Raw genomic sequence first — 17,751 nt, 5'->3', positions numbered from 1 at the left:
CGCGGGGGCGGCTGCTGGGCCCCGGGGCTGGCCCCGCGCTGAGGGAACGTTCCCCTCACCCGGCTCGGCTCGGCTCGGCTCGGCGCGAGACTCGTGCGCGCGAGGAGAGAAGCGGTACTGGCCCGCGGCCCGGCCCGCCTGGTCCCCGGAGCGATGTAACCTCCCCTCCCCCCGTCTCGCTGTAGGTCTTGCGGAGCCTCGGCTACGGCAGACTCGTCCTGCAGGTTGGCAGAGCGGCGGCGGCCCCGGCCCCGTTCCGCACGGCGGCGTTTACACTGGACGTGTTCCGGTTCAAGGAGTCGCTGGCCGAGGACCTTGAGAACGCGGATCTGGTGATCAGCCACGCGGGTAACGCGGCTTGGGGGGGGGCGTTTGAGCGTCTGGCGCGAGCAGGTGCCCCGGGTCAGGGGGGTGAGCTCTGCTCTCTGCTGCGGAGCGGGGCCCGAGCAGGGCAGCCCTGGCCGGCCGAAGTGCTGGCTTTGCCCGAGGGCGGGAGTGAGGAAAACTGGCACAGCCTGTGGGGCCATTGACAAGTTTTAGAGCTTTTACCTCTGCCCCTGTGATGAAGTGCGGATTGTCTGTAATAGTTTCATGACACCGGTGCCTGCCTTGGTTTCCTCTATATACTGCATTGTTACCCAATGGGTGGAAAAGGACAATTTGCTCTCAGGGCAGGCTAACAGGCATCGGTATGAATATCACCTGGCTGGCTGAGCTTCAGTGGGGCATTGGAAAAGGACTGGCAGAGGCTGAACCCATGTCAATGGAGAATTTGAGAAGATAGTGGCAAATCCAATCACCAGGATAGTGACAACTAGCAGCCAGTGACCCAGAAGGAGAGAGATTTCCCACCTCTGCAGGGTAGCTCAGCAACATACCAGCTCAAGGACAAAGGATGGGAAAGCTATGAGGTGGGGGGGCATAAGAATTGATGGCTGAAAGGAGACGTCTCTTACTTGGGAGCTGACTCTCCCTCTGACCTCCTTAGAGCTTGAACCCTGTGGGTCACTACAGCTTGGCTGGACTCTGAGTTAACCAGAATGGTGTATGCCATGGTTTAACCTTCAGTTCTCTATGCTGACCTAAAAACATTCTATGCTGGGTTCCAGTTGACTAATAAACCCTCATGTTTTGACAGTGCAGTTGGATTATGTCTGAAAATGCTTGGTGAGGTGCATTAATTTCCAAATAATGGACAAGGCCCCACCAGGAGTGTAGCTCAGTTGGACTTACGGAACAGAACTCAGCGTGAAACGGGAGTGCTGGAGCCCCAGGGTTGAGTCTAAGGAGGTGGTGAGGCTACAAGGCCTACCCTGTGCAGGAAGAGTGAGACACCTTGAGGGACTGGCATGCGGAAGGTGTTCCTCCTAGAAAGTTTAGCAAAGCTAAAGGCACAGCACCAATTTTAGGGTGTGTGACAGCCTCCCAGTTTAAATTTTGTAAAATTTTAGATAAAACTCCCATTCAGACCAAATGTCAGTGGAATCATACAGCGTAATGGGAGTATGGCCTGAGTAAATACTTCAGGGTTAATTGTTTTTTACTGTAAGAGTGTAAGGTGAAAGTTGATGCATATATGCAAATACTGTTCATGTTACTGATTTCTTCTGTAGGTGCGGGCACTTGTTTGGAGACACTGGAAAAAGGAAAACCTCTCTTGGTGGTTGTAAATGAAAAGCTGATGAACAATCATCAGCTAGAATTAGCCAGGCAACTATACAGAGATGGACACCTCTTCTACTGCACTTGTAGGTATGGCACATATTTTCATATCATTTGTGCCTCCTTCTAAGGGTACAGCCAACCGTTCTCTTTTTGTTCCCTTAGAAGAAATTGACAGCAGCCGTCCTGAGTGAACAAGTATTAGTGGTAGTAGTATGAAGGTAGTGCATAGGAGCCCTAGTCGTGGCCCAGGACCCCATTATGCTAGGCATAGTTTTCACAGTTTTCTTTTACAGTATCACTTACAGCGCATAGATTTATTGGGGGGTGGGAGGAATCTTTTCTCTGCATCAAAGGCAAAAATCAGTAACTCTTTCTCAGACAGTGACTAGATTGGGTATAGCTCGCTCCAGAGCTGGTCTACCACTGCTACATATTTTTGCCAGGGTAGATTACTACTAGAGTTACACTTGTTGCTACTTCCACCAAACCATTGAAAATCTGGTTCCAAAGTTGTCATTTTTTAGGGCGCTACTGATTCCCATTAAATGACAAACACTCTAAACAGAGCAAAAGTGAAGGAGTTTGAGTTGTAGTTATTCAAACTGTTCAGAAAAAAAAAAAAAATCCAAACCTCTGAAGTTGATAGAAAGCAGCACTGGCCAATAGCTCTAAGGGGATGGCTACACTTGCAGCTGTACAGCGCTGGGAGTTAAACCTGTCTTCATACATCTGAGTAGGGAAAGCGCTGCAGTTTGTCTACACTGACAGCTACCAGTGCACTGTTGTGGCCACATTTGCAGCATCTGCAGCGGCATTGGGAGCAGTGCATTATTGGCAGCTATCCCAGCGTTCAAGTGGCTGCAACGTGCTTTTCAAAAGGGTGGGGTGGGGTGGGGTGGAGTGTGACAGGGAGCGTGGGGGAGAGAGAGTGGATTTTTGGAGCCGACAATGTGTCAGCAGCTGCCTTGGAAGTTCCAACCCCCTCCCGACCCCTCTCTCACTCACTGCAACTGTTTTTTCCCCTCACAGACCAGATGAGCAGCCGCGCTGAAACGGACCTGCCCGCCGCGCTGCTTCTCTCCTCAAACCCCCTCCCTCCCCCTCTCTTCAAGCAAACACTAGCTGTGGGCGTTCCAACGGGAACCCCCCTGCCTCTGCCCATTCACAGCAAACAGTGGCTGTGTTTGTTTTTTTGATAACCAGCTCCCGGAGTTCACAACAAAACAAAGAGAGGCATCACAACAAAACAAAGAAAGTAATCTTCATTTAAAAGGATTATTATGAGAAGCTTCCGGGGGTCAGTCACAGCCGTACTAAGATTATTCCCTGTTTACACTGGCACCCCAGCGCTGCAGCAGCAGCGCTATACTCTTTATTCCTCTCGTGGAGGTGAAGTACAAGCAGTGCTGTAGCGGAGATACAGCATTGTATGTGCCTTGCCAGTGTGGACGGGGAGTGAATTACAGCGCTATAAAGCCACCAACCGTGCTGTAACTCTCAAGTGTAGCCAAGGCCTAAGTAAAATACCATGTAAAGTAGATTTAATAAAAGGCCCTGTCTCTTCAAAAGCTTCTGTCTGAACTCATTTAGGTCTTCATGTTAAATACAGCCTTAAAACAACATGAGAAGTTTGGGTTAATCAACTACTATCCTACCCAGAGGGAGAGTTGTTGAATAACCACTTAGATCTGACACAAGCTCTCTTGTCTTGCACACTGATTGCTCCTGTTGCAACCTAATTCTAACACCTGGTCAAGACTCTATATGGCTGTCTATAGTCAGGAGATCTTAGGAAGGTAAAAACAGGATACAGATTGGATAATGTGAAATGCATTCACAAGTGTCTTTAATTTTAAGTAATCTGATTACTTATGTAGTTCATGGTACTATTAATGAATAAAATAAGATTAAGTCCCTCCCTCAAGGATCTTAAACTTAATATAAACACAGATAACACAATGAATCTTATTGTCCTTCATAAGTGAATATCATTCAGGAAAAATTGAGAAGGGAGAGTGGGAAGGCTTTAGGGTACCTATTGTATGTTTTATGATTCATGTTTGGGAACTTTGGGTTATGGTAACTTATGTTTTGGTAAATTTAAAACTACTATCATGAGACATAAATAACTAAGTGAAAATATTTAGTGGAAGAAGAATTTTGAGAAGAGATCTGAAGGGCAGACAAAAAAGAGAGTGTACGGTGGGTTTTGACCTGCGACAGCACGTAACCCACTCTGAATCTCGCTCCACTTTGAAAGGAAAAACTCCTGGGAGAATTCTGCAACAAAAAAATCCAAAATTCTGCATATTTTATTTGTCAATGCAGTATAATCACACCAGTTTCATTTATTTTGGTAATTAATTTAAACTGCCATACAGGAAGAAAAATCACAATAACTATTCAGCATTTCCTAAACACATGAAAGTTAAATTACAGCTACTTGGTAACCAAGACCCTGCATTCCAGTTATAATCCTGGATTTTCATTTACATTACTTTTATTTTGGTGTTTGGTATTCTGTAAAGTAGACTGCCACTTTAAATTGGTCAGACTTTCACACATGAGAGTCGTATACTTTTGCTAATCATTGTCCTGCATTTATTTTAATGGATAAGTAAAATAGATCCTGAGCTGTAATCTAACCCCATTGTGCCTCTCTGGCATAGGAAAAAAAGTGAGAAAGCCCATAGACCTTCCTAGCTGAGGATTGTTACTGTCATTTACAATAAGGCTCCTTTACACCACTCGGACAAGGCAAATGAGACTTAATTGACTAAGACAATGGAGACATTAGCAGCCTGCCTGTTTTGTTGTTACATTTCTGCTCTGCCCAGGGACAGAGCTTGCTTCACACTGCCCTATGTCAGTGCAAGCACAGGATGCAGCAATAGCGATGAGAGGGACAGAGTGAGTCTCTCTCACACCTTGCCCCACCACCTTACTCTGTCTCCACGGGGGCGCGCACGCGCGCACACACGCGTATCCAGCCTCCCTTCCCCCCCATGGTGATCTGCTCTCTGCTGCTGGCTGCTCCCAGCAGATGCACCCGGGCCGCTGCAGAAGGGGCATGTGTTTGCCACAGATTTCTTGGCTCCCCCATTTTTCTGCAGGGGAGTCAAGAAATCTGCAGAAGGTATGAATTCTTCGCCCCCCCGCACGGCACAGAATTCCCCCAGGAGTAGTCATGGTGAAATAGTATGAGTTTCATGACGCTAATACTCTTTCCACCTGGGGTGTCTCTTTTCCCTCTAATGTGTGTTCTTGTTCCTAATCTAATGCAAAAGGGACTCGTGCATGCATGCTTTAAGGCAGGATTGGAAAAATAGTGAAAGACAAAAACCCCCATGTGAAGTATTTAATCCTTTGTTTTTGCTTTGTTTTTATAGCACCCTTTTGGAGTCATTGAAGTCAATCGATTTGTCAACACTGAAACCCTTTCCTCCTGGACAGCCAGAAAAATTTGCTGCATTCTTGGACAGAGTTATTGGATTTGAATAACTAATCCAGAAAAATGAAAATGTTAGTATGTGATCAAATTCTTCTAATGTCACTTCCTTAATAGGAAAAGCCACTTATTTGAACCAACACTTTTTGTATCAACTGAACATAAATATGCCTGTTCAATTTCAATTGACATTAAATATTTTCTCATTTAATGCCAATTTAAAATCTACTGGCATCATGCTTCAAGTAATACAGTGTCAGCAGAGGTAAAAGGTTATTTTTTGTTTGACAACTCTATCTAAAGGACTTATCTAGCAAGAGCCAAGGAGAGCCAGAAACTAAAGACCCAGCTAACAGACAAAAAGTTGTTTCCTTGCAATTTTCAGTCTCAACTGTGTGTAAGATCTTAGAGAGAAATCCTAAATGAGTAGCACAGTGGTTCAAACTACAATAAAAAATGGCAGTGGGTGGGGGAAAAAGAAAGGGGTAGAGGAGGCACTTCTGTGCTGGGTTGTTCATTCACATCATCAGAACACATCAGTTACAGGCGAGTTACTGATCAGGAAAGCACAAAACATTGCAACGGAAATGGGACTTGAAAATTTTGAACCAGTCAACAGGTGGCTTTGCTGGCAGAAAGCATGAACTAACATTGCATTTAAATGGAGCCATGGTGAGAGAGATACTGGTATCTGAACTCAGGCACTGGACAACAGATGTCCTGCCCTCAATCTTGGCCAGATTCTCTTTGGAGGACATTTATGTCTGATTTACTTTACAGCAATCCCAGAGGAAATTCTGGCCTTTAAAAATTCATAATTGGCAGCAAAATAGCAAAAGAAAGAGTCACTGTTCTTGTGTGTCCAAGCCAAACTGGGAAAGATAAAATGAAAATTCTTGTGATTGAAAAAACGAAAATGCCATGTTGTTTTCCTGGTGTCCCCTCCGTGTCTACGATCTATAAAGCAAACATGAATGCATGAATGATTATCATCAGATTCACTGAATGGTTTATGAACATTGAGAGAGAGATGGGGAGGAAAGAAAAGGAAAATTGCAGTGATTCTCAATTCAGCCCACCCTATTTACAAATTGAACTTTCTGCTGTCCGGTACAATTTCTCTACACCAGACTATGACTGAAGGGGTAATTCACAATTTAAAGCTCCATTATAGAAAGATCATGGTGCATATCTTTGTGCAAACTGATGGTGGCACAGCAAATGTGAGAAAGTTCACAAAAGATCTTGGTGTTTTGGATGGTGTTTATGTTGCATAGTAGCAGGCTGGAGGTAACAACTTTGACAGTTGTAACTGACAGTTGGTTTTGCAGCTGACATCAAGGAAATCACACTCTTACCTTGGAAGACTTTTCAGGTGAACTTGGTGAGACTTATGTCCTTGGCTGATTTACATGAATACTCTAAAACAGATGCTGAGCTTGAATGCTTAAGTCAGATGACATAATTAAGATCTTTATAGATCAGTTTTGGAGCCTATGGAAGTGAACAAAACTGGGAAGGAAGATGCAGTCCTAAACCAACCAAATAAGCTGTTTTTAAAACAAGCTTTTGGTTGTAGTGAAGTGAATAAAACTATTAACTAAATCCATTCTACAGTCTGATAAAGCCCCAGTCTCTGTCAGGTACTAACAGGATCATCAGATCCCATCTACAAGGCCAAATAATGTTTTAACTATATTGGGAATTAATGTGAAACCAGGTCCTCCACCACAGCAGCTTCTTTCGTAATATAGCCTGGTCCATACTTGGAACAGACCAGTTACACTTATGTTGATACATAGCTATTATCAAAAGTTCTAACCACTTCTCCCAGATCACTGCAGTGTGGTTGGGTTTTGTTTTATACTAACAGTCAGACGCAGTGGTACACTGCTAAAAAGTCTTTGACAAAATTCACTAGCACAATTTTCAGAGGGAAAAAAATCCCTGTCCACACTGACTGACACCCTGCTAGTTGCACCCATATCAGCAACCACATTTTAGTGTGGTTCTGATCACTATAAGTAGGATAAAAGCCAACCTAAGTCTAAATTAGTGTGCTCTTCCTCTAAATGTTCTTTAAATGTGTTTGTATGTGAAAGCTGACAGTGATGCCGTTCCAAATGTCACAGAATATGTGAACACAAACAATTGAAACAAATTAATTTTATTTCATTAATGCCTATTGAGCTAGGCAGCATACGTACTTAATAAAAAGATAGTCCCTCCTCCTAAACGTTTATAATTTGTTTTGATATTTTCTCCCATATTTAGTTTGGACATGCAACAAATATGTGAAAGGGACAGAGTAGAACAGATGCTTTGTTTGGAGTATTAAAGAGCTGAAGACAGGAAAATTGGCTAAGGTTAATAATTTCCTAAAAAAAAGTATGAACAGACTCTCTGCAACAGATTTCAGAATTCATTTCAATTATGTGCCTTCCGCTGACATCTGTATGTCAGCTATTTTTTTTACATGTCATAGCATCAAAAAAGCAAGGCAAGGAATCTGATGTATTTATTCACAAAAATTTATAGTAAAGTAAGGTTTGTATTAGGGCTGTCAAGCAATTAAAAAAATCGCGATTAATCACATCAACAATAAAATACCATTTATTTTAAATATTTTTGGATGTGTACTACATTTTCAAATAAATTACAATACAGAATACAAAGTGTGGAGTGCTCTCTTATATTTATTTTTATGACAATTTTTTTTACAGTGCAAATATTTTTATTTTTCAGTTCACTTCATATAAGTACTGTAGTGCAATCTCTTTATCATGAAAGTTGAACTTACAAATGTAGAATTATGTACCAAAAAAACTGCATTCAAAAATAAAACAATGTAAAACTTCAGAGTCTACAAGTCCACTCAATCCTACTTCTTGGTCAGCCAATCCCACAAATAAGGTTGGTTACAATTTGCAGGAGGTAATGCTGCCTGCTTCTTGTATACAATGTCACCTGAAAGTGAGAACAGGCATTTGCATGGCACTGTTGTAGCAGGTGTTGCAAAAGATTTACGTACCAGATGTGATAAAGATTCACATGTCCCTTCATGCTTCAATCACCATTCCAGAATACATGCTTCTCTGCTGATGATGGGTTCTGCTTGATAACAAGCCAAAGCAGTGCAGACTGACACATGTTCATTTTCATCGTCTGAGTCAGATGCCACTAACAGAAGGTTGATTTTCTTTTTTGGTGGTTTCCACATCACAGTGTTGCTCTTTAAGACTTCTAAAAGCATGCTCCACACTTCGTCCGCTCAGATTTTGGATGGCACTTCAGATTCTTAAATCTTGGGTCGAGTGCTGTAACTATTTTTCAAAATCTCACATCGGTACTTTCTTTGTGTTTTGTCAAATCTGCTATGAAAGTATTCTTAAAACGTACATGTGCTGGGTCATCATCTGAGACTGCTATAACATGATATGTATCCAAAGTGCGGGTGAAACAGAGCAGGAGACATACAATTCTCCCCCCAAGGAGTACAGTTAGAAATTTAATTAACACATTTTTTTAATGAGAATCATCAGCATGGAAGCATGTCCTCTGTAATAGTGGCTGAAGCATGAAGGGGCATATGAATGTTTAACATATGTCATGTAAATACCTTGCAACCCCGACTACAAAAGTGCAATGCAAATGCCTATTCTCACTTTCAGGTGACATTGTAAATAAGAAGCAGGCAACAGTATCTCCCATCAATGTAAACAAACTTGTTTGTCTTAGCCATTGGCCGAATAAGAAGTAGGAGGTAAACTGAAAAATACCTTTTCTTTATAATTTTTACAGTGCATATATTTGTAATAAAAAATAATATAAAGTGAACGCTGTGCACTTTGTATTCTGTGTTGTAATTGAAATCAATATTGAAAATGTAAAAAAAATCCAAAAATATTTGATCATGTCAATTGGTATTCTGTTGTTATAAGTGCGATTAATTTTTTTAATAGTGATTAATTTTTAATAGTGATTAATTTAATAGTGATTAATTTTTTTAGTTAATCGTGAGTTAACTGATTCATTGATAGCCCTAGTTTGTATGTGTTATGTTTGTGGTATGGGTATTAATAAACATTCACACAACAACTTATTTTTGGTTAAATACACTTTTGTTTAGCAGAATTTTGGAAAATACAGACTGTTCAATCGGAGGTTCTTATAATAGTGTAGACTGGTCCAGGAATAGGTTGTATTTTAAACCATGTTAGCAAACACATTTTAAAATAACACAATATAAAACACGACTTTTCACCTCATGTAGACAGGGCAAGGTCTGCTTATATGTGTTAGGTGGTCATGGTCAATCCTAGCCCTGGTCTACACTACGAGGTGAGGTCAAATTTAGCCGCTTTAGGTCGATTTTATAAGCAATGCATCTACACAACCAACTCTGTTCCGTCGACCTAAAGGGCTCTTAAAATCGACTGTTGTATTCCTTCCTGGCGAGGGGAGTAGCACTAAAATTGACCGTCCTGGGTCAAATTTGGGGTAGTGCAGACACAATTCAATGGTATTGGCCTCCAGGAGCTATCCCAGAGTGCTCCAATGTGACCACCTCTGGACAGCACTTTCAACTCCAATGCACTAGCCAGGTACACAGGAAAAACCCCAGGAATTTTTGAATTTCATTTCCTCTTTGGTCAGCATGGTGAGCTCAGCAGCACAGGTATCCATGCAGTCGCAGAATCGCAAACAAGCTGCAGCATGGACCGAATGGGAGATACTGGATCTGATTGCTATATGGGAAAAATAATCTGTTTAGGCTAAACACTGATCAAAAAGAAGAAATGCTAATATATATGCCAAAATTGCATAGGGCATGGTGGAGAGAGGCTACAACAGGGACACACAGCATTGCCATGTGAAAGTTAAGGAGCTCAGGCAAGCCTACCAAAAGACATTATCCGGGGGGTGGGGGGGAATTACCACTACCCCACCCCTGTCCATGGACACCTGCAAGGGGGGAGTCTCACGCAACAGGGAGGAGGATGCGCAGCAGGCAAGTGGAGAATCAGTTCTCCCTGGCAGCCAGGACCTTTTCATCACCCTGGAGCCAATACCCTCCCAAAGGCTTTCCCAGACCCTCAAGCTGGAGAAGGCACCTCTGGTGAATGCACATCTGTAACTACACTACAGAGTTCAAAAGCAATTGTGTTTAATGTTTGATTTACCCTGAAGACTTGGGATGCATTCGTGGCCAGTACAGCTACTGGAAAAGTCTGTTCACATGTCTGGGGATGGAGTGGGAAACCTTCAGGGACATCTCCATGAAGCTCTCCTGGAGGTACTCTGAAAGCCTTTGCAGAAGGTTCTGGGGAAGGCTGCCTTATTTTGTCCTCCACATAGGACACTTTTACCACACCAAGCCAGTAGCAAGTAGTCTGGAATCATTGCAGCACATAGCATGGCAGTGAATGGTCCTGGGTTTTGGTCACATTCAAGCAACATTCGGTCTATATCTTTCCGTGTCAGCCTCAGGAGAGTGATATCATTCATGGTCACGTGGTTGAAATAAGGGAATTTTTGTAAGGGAACAGTAAAAGGACCCCATTCATGCTGGGCTGTTTGCGCTTGGCTAAAAGGGATCATCCCAGAGAATAGCCATGCAGTGGGGTGTGGGTGAGAGGTGTGCTGCACATCCACCCGAAAACCGCAGCCCCTCCTTTTAAATGGCAAACCCAACTGGCATTTCTTGCTATGGGAAAGGAGGATGCTGCAGTTTCAAACCATTCCTACATGTTATGAAGGCAGAAGAAGCCAACCCCACATACCCTTTGGCTTACCATGGCTACCTGGAAACCAAATTCTGTTGCCCAGCCTTGTGTGATGTGTCACCATACTGGCAGGCAAGCAATACAAAAAGCAAAATGTGATCTTGTACCTAACGCACATGTGCTGTCTGCTGTGAATTGCTTGATTCACTGTGAAAGAATCTCCCTTTTGTTCTCAGAAATGTATCGTCTTAAATTTTACTCTCTCTTTTTATTCCCCGCAGGTGCAAATGTCTCTACGCTCCCCCTATCATCTCCATCCCAGAGGTTATCGCAGATTGGAAGGTGATAAAAATGCACTCATGATGACGTGTTTTCTGAGCTCGTGCAGTCCTCCCACACTGATAGGGCACGGCTAAATGGAGGCAGACAGTGACAGAGGCCAGGAAAGCATACAGTGAGCACGATGAGAAGAGGCAGGAGGCGATGCTGAGGCTAATGGGGGAGCAAATGGACATGCTCAGGTGTCTGGGGGAGCTGCAGGAAAGGCAACGAGAACACAGACCACCACTGCATCCACTGTAAAACCACCTGTCCTCCTCACCAAGTTCCAGAGCCTCCTTAGTCAGAAGCCCAAGAACGTGAGGTGGGGGGGAGGCTCTGGGCACCCAGCCACTCCACTCCAGAGGCTGGCTCAAGCAACAGAAGGCTGTCATTCAAACAGCTTTGATTTGTAGTGTGGCTACAGTAAGCAATGTGGCCTTGTCCTTCCCTCCTCCCCTACCCCACCCGGGCTACCTTGTCAGTTATCTCACTTTTAATAAAGAAAGGATGCATGGTTTTAAAACAATAGTGACTGTATTTCCTTTGCCAGCTGTGATCGAAGCGGGGAGGGTGGCTGGCTTACAGGGGATTAAAATCAACAAAGGGGGCAGGTTTGCACGAAGGAGGAACACACACAACTATCACTCCGTAGTCTGGCCAGTCATGAAACTGGTTTTCAAAGCCTCTCTGATGTGCAGCTTGCCAAGCTGTGCTCTCCTAATCGCCCTAGTGTCCGGCTGCTCAAAATTGGCCACCAGGCGATTTGCCTCAACCTACCAGCCCAGCATAAATGTCTTCCCCCGTACTCTCACAGATATTATGGAGCACACAGCAAGCAGCAATAACAATGGAAATATTGGTTACCCTGAGGTCTAACCCAGTCAGTAAACAGTGCCAGCGAGCCTTTAAACGTCCAAAGGCACATTCTACCACCATTCTGCACTTGCTCAGTCTATAGTTCAACTGCTCCTTACTACTGTCCAGGCTGCCTATGTATAGCTTCATGCGCCATGGGAACAAGGGGTAGGCTGGGTCTCCAAGGATAACTATTGGCATTTCAACATCCCCAACAGTAATTTTCTGGTCTGAGAAGTAAGTCCCTTCTTGCAGCTGTTCAAACAGCCTGGAGTTCCTAAAGATATGAGCGTCATGCACCTTTCCCGACCATCCCACATTGATGTCACTGAAACATCCCTTGTGATCCACCAGTGCTTGCAGCACCATTGAGAAGTACCCCTTGTGGTTTACGTACTGGTTGGCAAGGAGGTCTGGTGCCAAGATAGGGGTATGAGTTCCATCTATCACCCCACCACAGTTAGGGAACGCCATTGCAGCAGCCATCCACTATGACCTGCACATTTCCCAGAGTCACTACCCTTGCTAGCAGAAGGTTACTGATTGGCTTGGCTACTTGGATCACAGCAACCCCCACAGCAGATTGCCCTCTCCAGATTGATTCCCAACTGACTGGTAGCAGTCAGGCATTGAAAGCTTCCAGAGGGCTATCGCCACTCGCTTCTCAACTGTCAGGGAAGCTCTCATCTTGGTATTCCTGCATGTCAGGGTGGGGGAAAGCAACTCACAAAGTTCCAGGAAAGGGGCCTTACGCATGTGAAAGTTTCACAGCCACTGGGAATCATCCCATACCTGCAACACTGCGATCCCACCAGCCTGTGCTTGTTTGCCGGGCCCAGAATCGGTGTTCCACTGTATCAGCCTGCCCCACTGCCGCCATGATATCCCAATTGCCACATCCCATGCTTTCGGGAACGTCTGTGTCTATGTCCTCCTCACAATCATCCTCATGCTGGCGGCTCCTAGCCAGGTTCTGCACATAATGCAGGATAATGCATAATGCGTGAGGTGTTTACTATGCTCACAACAGCAGCGGTGAGCTGAGTGGGCTCCAGGTTTGCCCTGCTATGGCGTCTGCATGGGTAATCCAGGAAAAAAGGCACAAAATGATTGTCTGCCATTGCTTTCACAGAGGGAGGGAGGGGAGACTTGATGACATGTACCCAAAACCACCCATGACAATGTTTTTGCCTCATCGGGCAGTGGGAGCTTAACCCAGAATTCCAATGGCCAGCAGAAGCTGCAGGGACTGTCAGCTCCCCACAGCGCCCAGCTCTGTGAGTCGATGCTAGCCATGGTATTGAGGACGCACTCTGCCGACTTAATGCGCTTAGTGGTGACATACACAATCAACTGTATAAAATCGCTTTCTAAAGGTCGACTTCTATAAAATCCTCCAATTTTCATACCGTAGACATACCCTTAAACTCCTGTTTTTCTAGTCCAGACATAGCCTAAATGTTTTCTAGACTCCAGGTTTGATGTATTTATACAGCTGCAAGTCTGTGTCAGAGTTCATGCAGGTTGAAATGTAAAAGTGCCAATAATTCCACCAAACTGAGAACAGAAAGCACACCTATATCAAATATCGGTGTGAGAGTCTCAGAATATATGTATACGTACGCACACACGTACACAAAGCACCAATGAAATGCAGCATCCTCTAAGGTGGGAGTGTGGTAACCAACTAGTATACCGCACAGTGCACAACAGCTGAGGATGGAAATTTTAGTCCAAGCACATCGGGAAAAATCACTGCTACTTCAAGAAGTTTAATTGGTTATTTAATGTCTATGAAGAGAAAACGGGACTTTGTTTAAAAAAAAAGGTTTAATTTAAAATAAGCTATATTTTAAAATAATTTTAACCAGGGCTAAACAAGTTTTGTTAAACTCTTGGTCTCATATCCACAGACACCAACATTGTTAGATGTAATCAAACCCAGCACTAAAAGAAGCTATCACTTGAACTAAGGCAGGCTGCCTGTAGTCTAGATACTTGGCTTCACTGCAGAGTTAACCTGAGTTATAACTGGAGTGTTGCCCTAGGATCAAATCCCATCCACACACAAAAACTATCAACTCAAGCCTGGAAGTTCTTTTAACCTGATTTGTCTGGCCAGTCAATGGAGCTCAAGTGAACACAACTCAGCTGGCAATTCAATCACTACAATCTGAATGTTATTTCACAGTGTGGCTGCTCTCATTTGAGTTAGGCTAATTCGAGGCTTTAACTGCAGTGAAAACTTGGGTTAGAAATGAATACACTGTACAGTCACTGTGGCCAGCCAGTAGGAGTGGACACATAAAATAGGCTATCTTATTACTAGAGCTAGGTGGGAAATGGTTTTCTCATCTCATGAAAGTTTTAAAGATTTTGAAATTTATCCTGTCACAAATTGTGACAAATTATAAATCTCATATTTTTATGAACTGAACCTGAATTGGGGTTTTTTGGATTAGATAAAATGAAATGTTTCCTTTTGATAATTTCAAAACTTTTAATTTCAACCTTTTTTTAACCTTTCTTTTTGGAGATTATAAATGAACAGAAATTTTCAAAACAAAAAAGTTGTTTCAAACCAAAAATGAAACTTTTTGTTTAGAAAATGTTGAAGCAGAACATTTTGACAATTTCAAAGCATTTTTTAAAAAAATTCAATTTGGGAAATTTGTCAAAGCCAACCCTTTCCCACAGTTTCAGTTTTGACAAATTAGCATTTTCCAGTGCAAAAAAAAATTTAGTTGGAAAACTCAGACCAGCTTTGCTTACTACTTAATTGTTCAAATGTCACAAAAAAGAAAAATACTGTTTGTATATCATTCTAATATACTGTATTATATATTCTCCTTCTTGCTCTGACCTTAGCTTTAGATTGGGATGAAGACGGAAAAGATTTGAGATAATTCATTAACACTTTATAAAAAATGAAGTTATTTGCTTTACATTGTTTTTAGTATCTACTCCCCAAATATATTTCAGGTCTTTAACTGCTGGGACACTATTCATATTTCATCCTGGATCATCTAAAACTTGTAACCTTCTGATTTCCTATTATATGAATCTCTGTACAAGTCGTCGTTTCTCTTCTATTGATCAGACACTCTAGTCATTTCTAAGCACTAGTATTTTCATGTCCTGGTCATGGCATTTTCATCATTTTTAGTTAAGGAACAGTATTTGATAAGTTTTTACAGTACTAATTAATGTTTTTCATTTTTTAGGCAAAAGGACTGATTTGCTTTCTCGTTGTATTCTAGTAAGCTTTTTGTACTGTTTTCTACTAAACCATCAGAGGCCTCTACATTTGGGGGGATCCATATGGCTTGTAGGATCTGGAAGTGCATTTAGTTTGCCAGGTCAAATCCAGCCCAAATCAATAGTAAACAAAAGTTTCAAAGAGAGTTATTTACTTTATTTTAAAGAAAAACAAAACTGGCAAATAAAGGCATGCCCATCCAGGCTCTTGGTGACCTTAACAACAATCAAAAGCACAATTCAAAAATAATTACAAAGAAAATAACCAAATCAAAGTTCCATCCTGCAAGTTGGAGAATGCCTCTGTGGAGCAGCTGGCAAAATTAGCCCATAACAGCCATAAGTCAGCAAAACTATTAAAGTTCCTACTCTACTCTTTCTCTTCAAATTAATCTCACTCCTCCTCAGATGTCTCCTTAGACAGGCTTTGCAATATACCTATTGCAAAGGAGTTTTTAGTCCACAGCAGGAAGGGGGGGCCTCATAGAACATATTAAAAATCCCCATTGAAATTGGTAGTATCAACATGGAGACCAAGGATAGAATAGGCACGTACACTAATGTCCTTCCACGTGGTGAAGGCACGTTGTTCGTGTGGTGTAGGGCTTGCACTTCACTGCCCCTGCAGTATTTGTTCTGCAGATAAATAGAACTCTTCAGCACTCTCACCATAGGCACTTACAGGAGCATGGAAAAAGAGAGTAAGAATGACAAAAATGCCAGCAAGAGGGCTTTTAGAGGGTTTCCTCCCAAAAGGTAGGGAAGAGGGATTTGCAATACCACCCATCAATTACACAATACTCCTCTGCCATTATTTTGTCCTGTAAATGTCAAGCAGATACTTAAAAAATGGGGCAGGTTCAATTGTAAGAGTTGTAAGCCTTGACAATAGCCACATAGAATATTTTGTTTCTACTACTAAATAACCAACTAATTGTGCAATTGGTATTAAATTTCACTCCTTTAAATACTGTTTTGCCTAAAATAAGTTTTGGGTTTTTTTTTAAAGTTCTGCATGTAGGTGTTTGATGTCATTACATCCCTTATTAACACCTGACAAACACAAATGACAGCTGTCTTCATAATCAAACAATTTGTATTCAAATACTGCACTGTAACCAGTTTATCTGGTGTCCAGTGGCACAACAGTGCATTTTTCTAATCCCCAAACATTTTCCTCAAAATTTTCACTTCTTAAATTGGGAAGGAAAACACTGGTTAATATTTACCACTTTAGGCCCAACTCCTGCAATACCTAGTTCACAGAGTCCCTATGAAACTACTCAACAGTTTTGGCTGAGTAGGGACTGAAGGATTTAACCCCTAATTTGTCACATGCCATTTATAGTCATATACAGGCACATCAGAAAAAAAGCTCTAAATAATCAATATGAACTCAGCCTAACAAGAAATCCCTTCTCTTCCTGGGGTAGGATGAAGAACTAGACAGTATCTGTTGTCAGCATTTTATTGATCTTTTAGTCAAAGAACAATCCATTTTAAGAAAAAAAACAAAACAAAACAGATACACACATGGACCCTGAACCTGCATATGAGTAATTTTACATGGGAACAGTCCTACTGAGTTCAAGGGTTTGCAAGATTGCGGCCTACAAATATAAACAAGAAAGACAACTTATTACTAATTTACACTACATCTAAAGGAGTCTAGTAAAACAGATAAATTTTCATGTTCTCCTCTCTGATGCCTCATTGGTTAATTGTCACTAGCTCTGTGTATTAGGCACCTGTTTTTGAAAAGGAGAGCAGCCTCTGCACCTGCCAAGAAACCACCCAAATCTGAAGGGGGGCACAGAAAGGGCAATATAACCTACGAAAGACAAACTAGAGCAACTAATAGTGGAATTCCCAGGAAATAAAGTCGTTCTCTGTATTTAAACTTTATTACATTTTAATGCATTCCAACAGACAAGTTAGACCACATATGCAAAGCAGTCCTACAATGTCTTCTATCATACGCTTCTATGTCTTCTATCTATCATATCATAAAATCATACTTCACGTGTAAGCTAAACAGCATGCACGTTAACCCTAATAACAGTCCCTCCCTGGAGCAGAACCAGCTCCAAGGAAACACGTGTAGGGAAACACAGGCCCGTCCCTCCAGAATCAACTGCGATTCTTTGTGCGGCTTTGGATTCTAAGCCTGTGCTTGCGGGCTAGTTCTCTTTTTAAACACTTGGGATTGTTGTCCATCCCTTAGGATGTTATGTGTGTCACAGTCGCATGGCGACAACTGAGCAGCCCCCAGGCCCAGAGACCTGTTCTGTAACTTTGACACTTTTTCCTGCGCAACGGGACTTCAGGCACCGCCTGATACCCGGGCCCGCTACCCCAGGGCCGGCTCGCTTCGCTATATGAGGCACGAGACCAGGGCCGATCACCAAAACGGTCGCAGGAGCATGGGCAGCCCGGGCTCATTGGCTCCAGCTGGGCTCCCAGCTAGCGACGCCACGC

The 17,751-nt window shown here is 42.7% G+C and overlaps 1 protein-coding gene across 1 annotated transcript in view; it reads left to right on the top strand.

Moving 5' to 3' along the window:
• Window positions 1–17,751, top strand: part of ALG13 (ALG13 UDP-N-acetylglucosaminyltransferase subunit) — a 61,994-nt gene that overhangs the window by 308 nt on the left and 43,935 nt on the right. The window contains exons 2-4 of the mRNA XM_075068960.1: window positions 186–348; window positions 1,614–1,752; window positions 5,055–5,163. Of these exons, the coding sequence (XP_074925061.1) occupies window positions 186–348; window positions 1,614–1,752; window positions 5,055–5,163 (411 nt within the window). The remainder of the gene's footprint in view (window positions 1–185; window positions 349–1,613; window positions 1,753–5,054; window positions 5,164–17,751) is intronic.

This window comes from Chelonoidis abingdonii, chromosome 8, assembly GCF_003597395.2.
Source record: "Chelonoidis abingdonii isolate Lonesome George chromosome 8, CheloAbing_2.0, whole genome shotgun sequence".
Classification (NCBI taxonomy): Eukaryota; Metazoa; Chordata; order Testudines; family Testudinidae; genus Chelonoidis; species Chelonoidis abingdonii.
The sequence above is the reverse complement of the archived record's forward strand: the minus strand, read 5'-3'. Positions and strand labels throughout refer to the sequence as shown.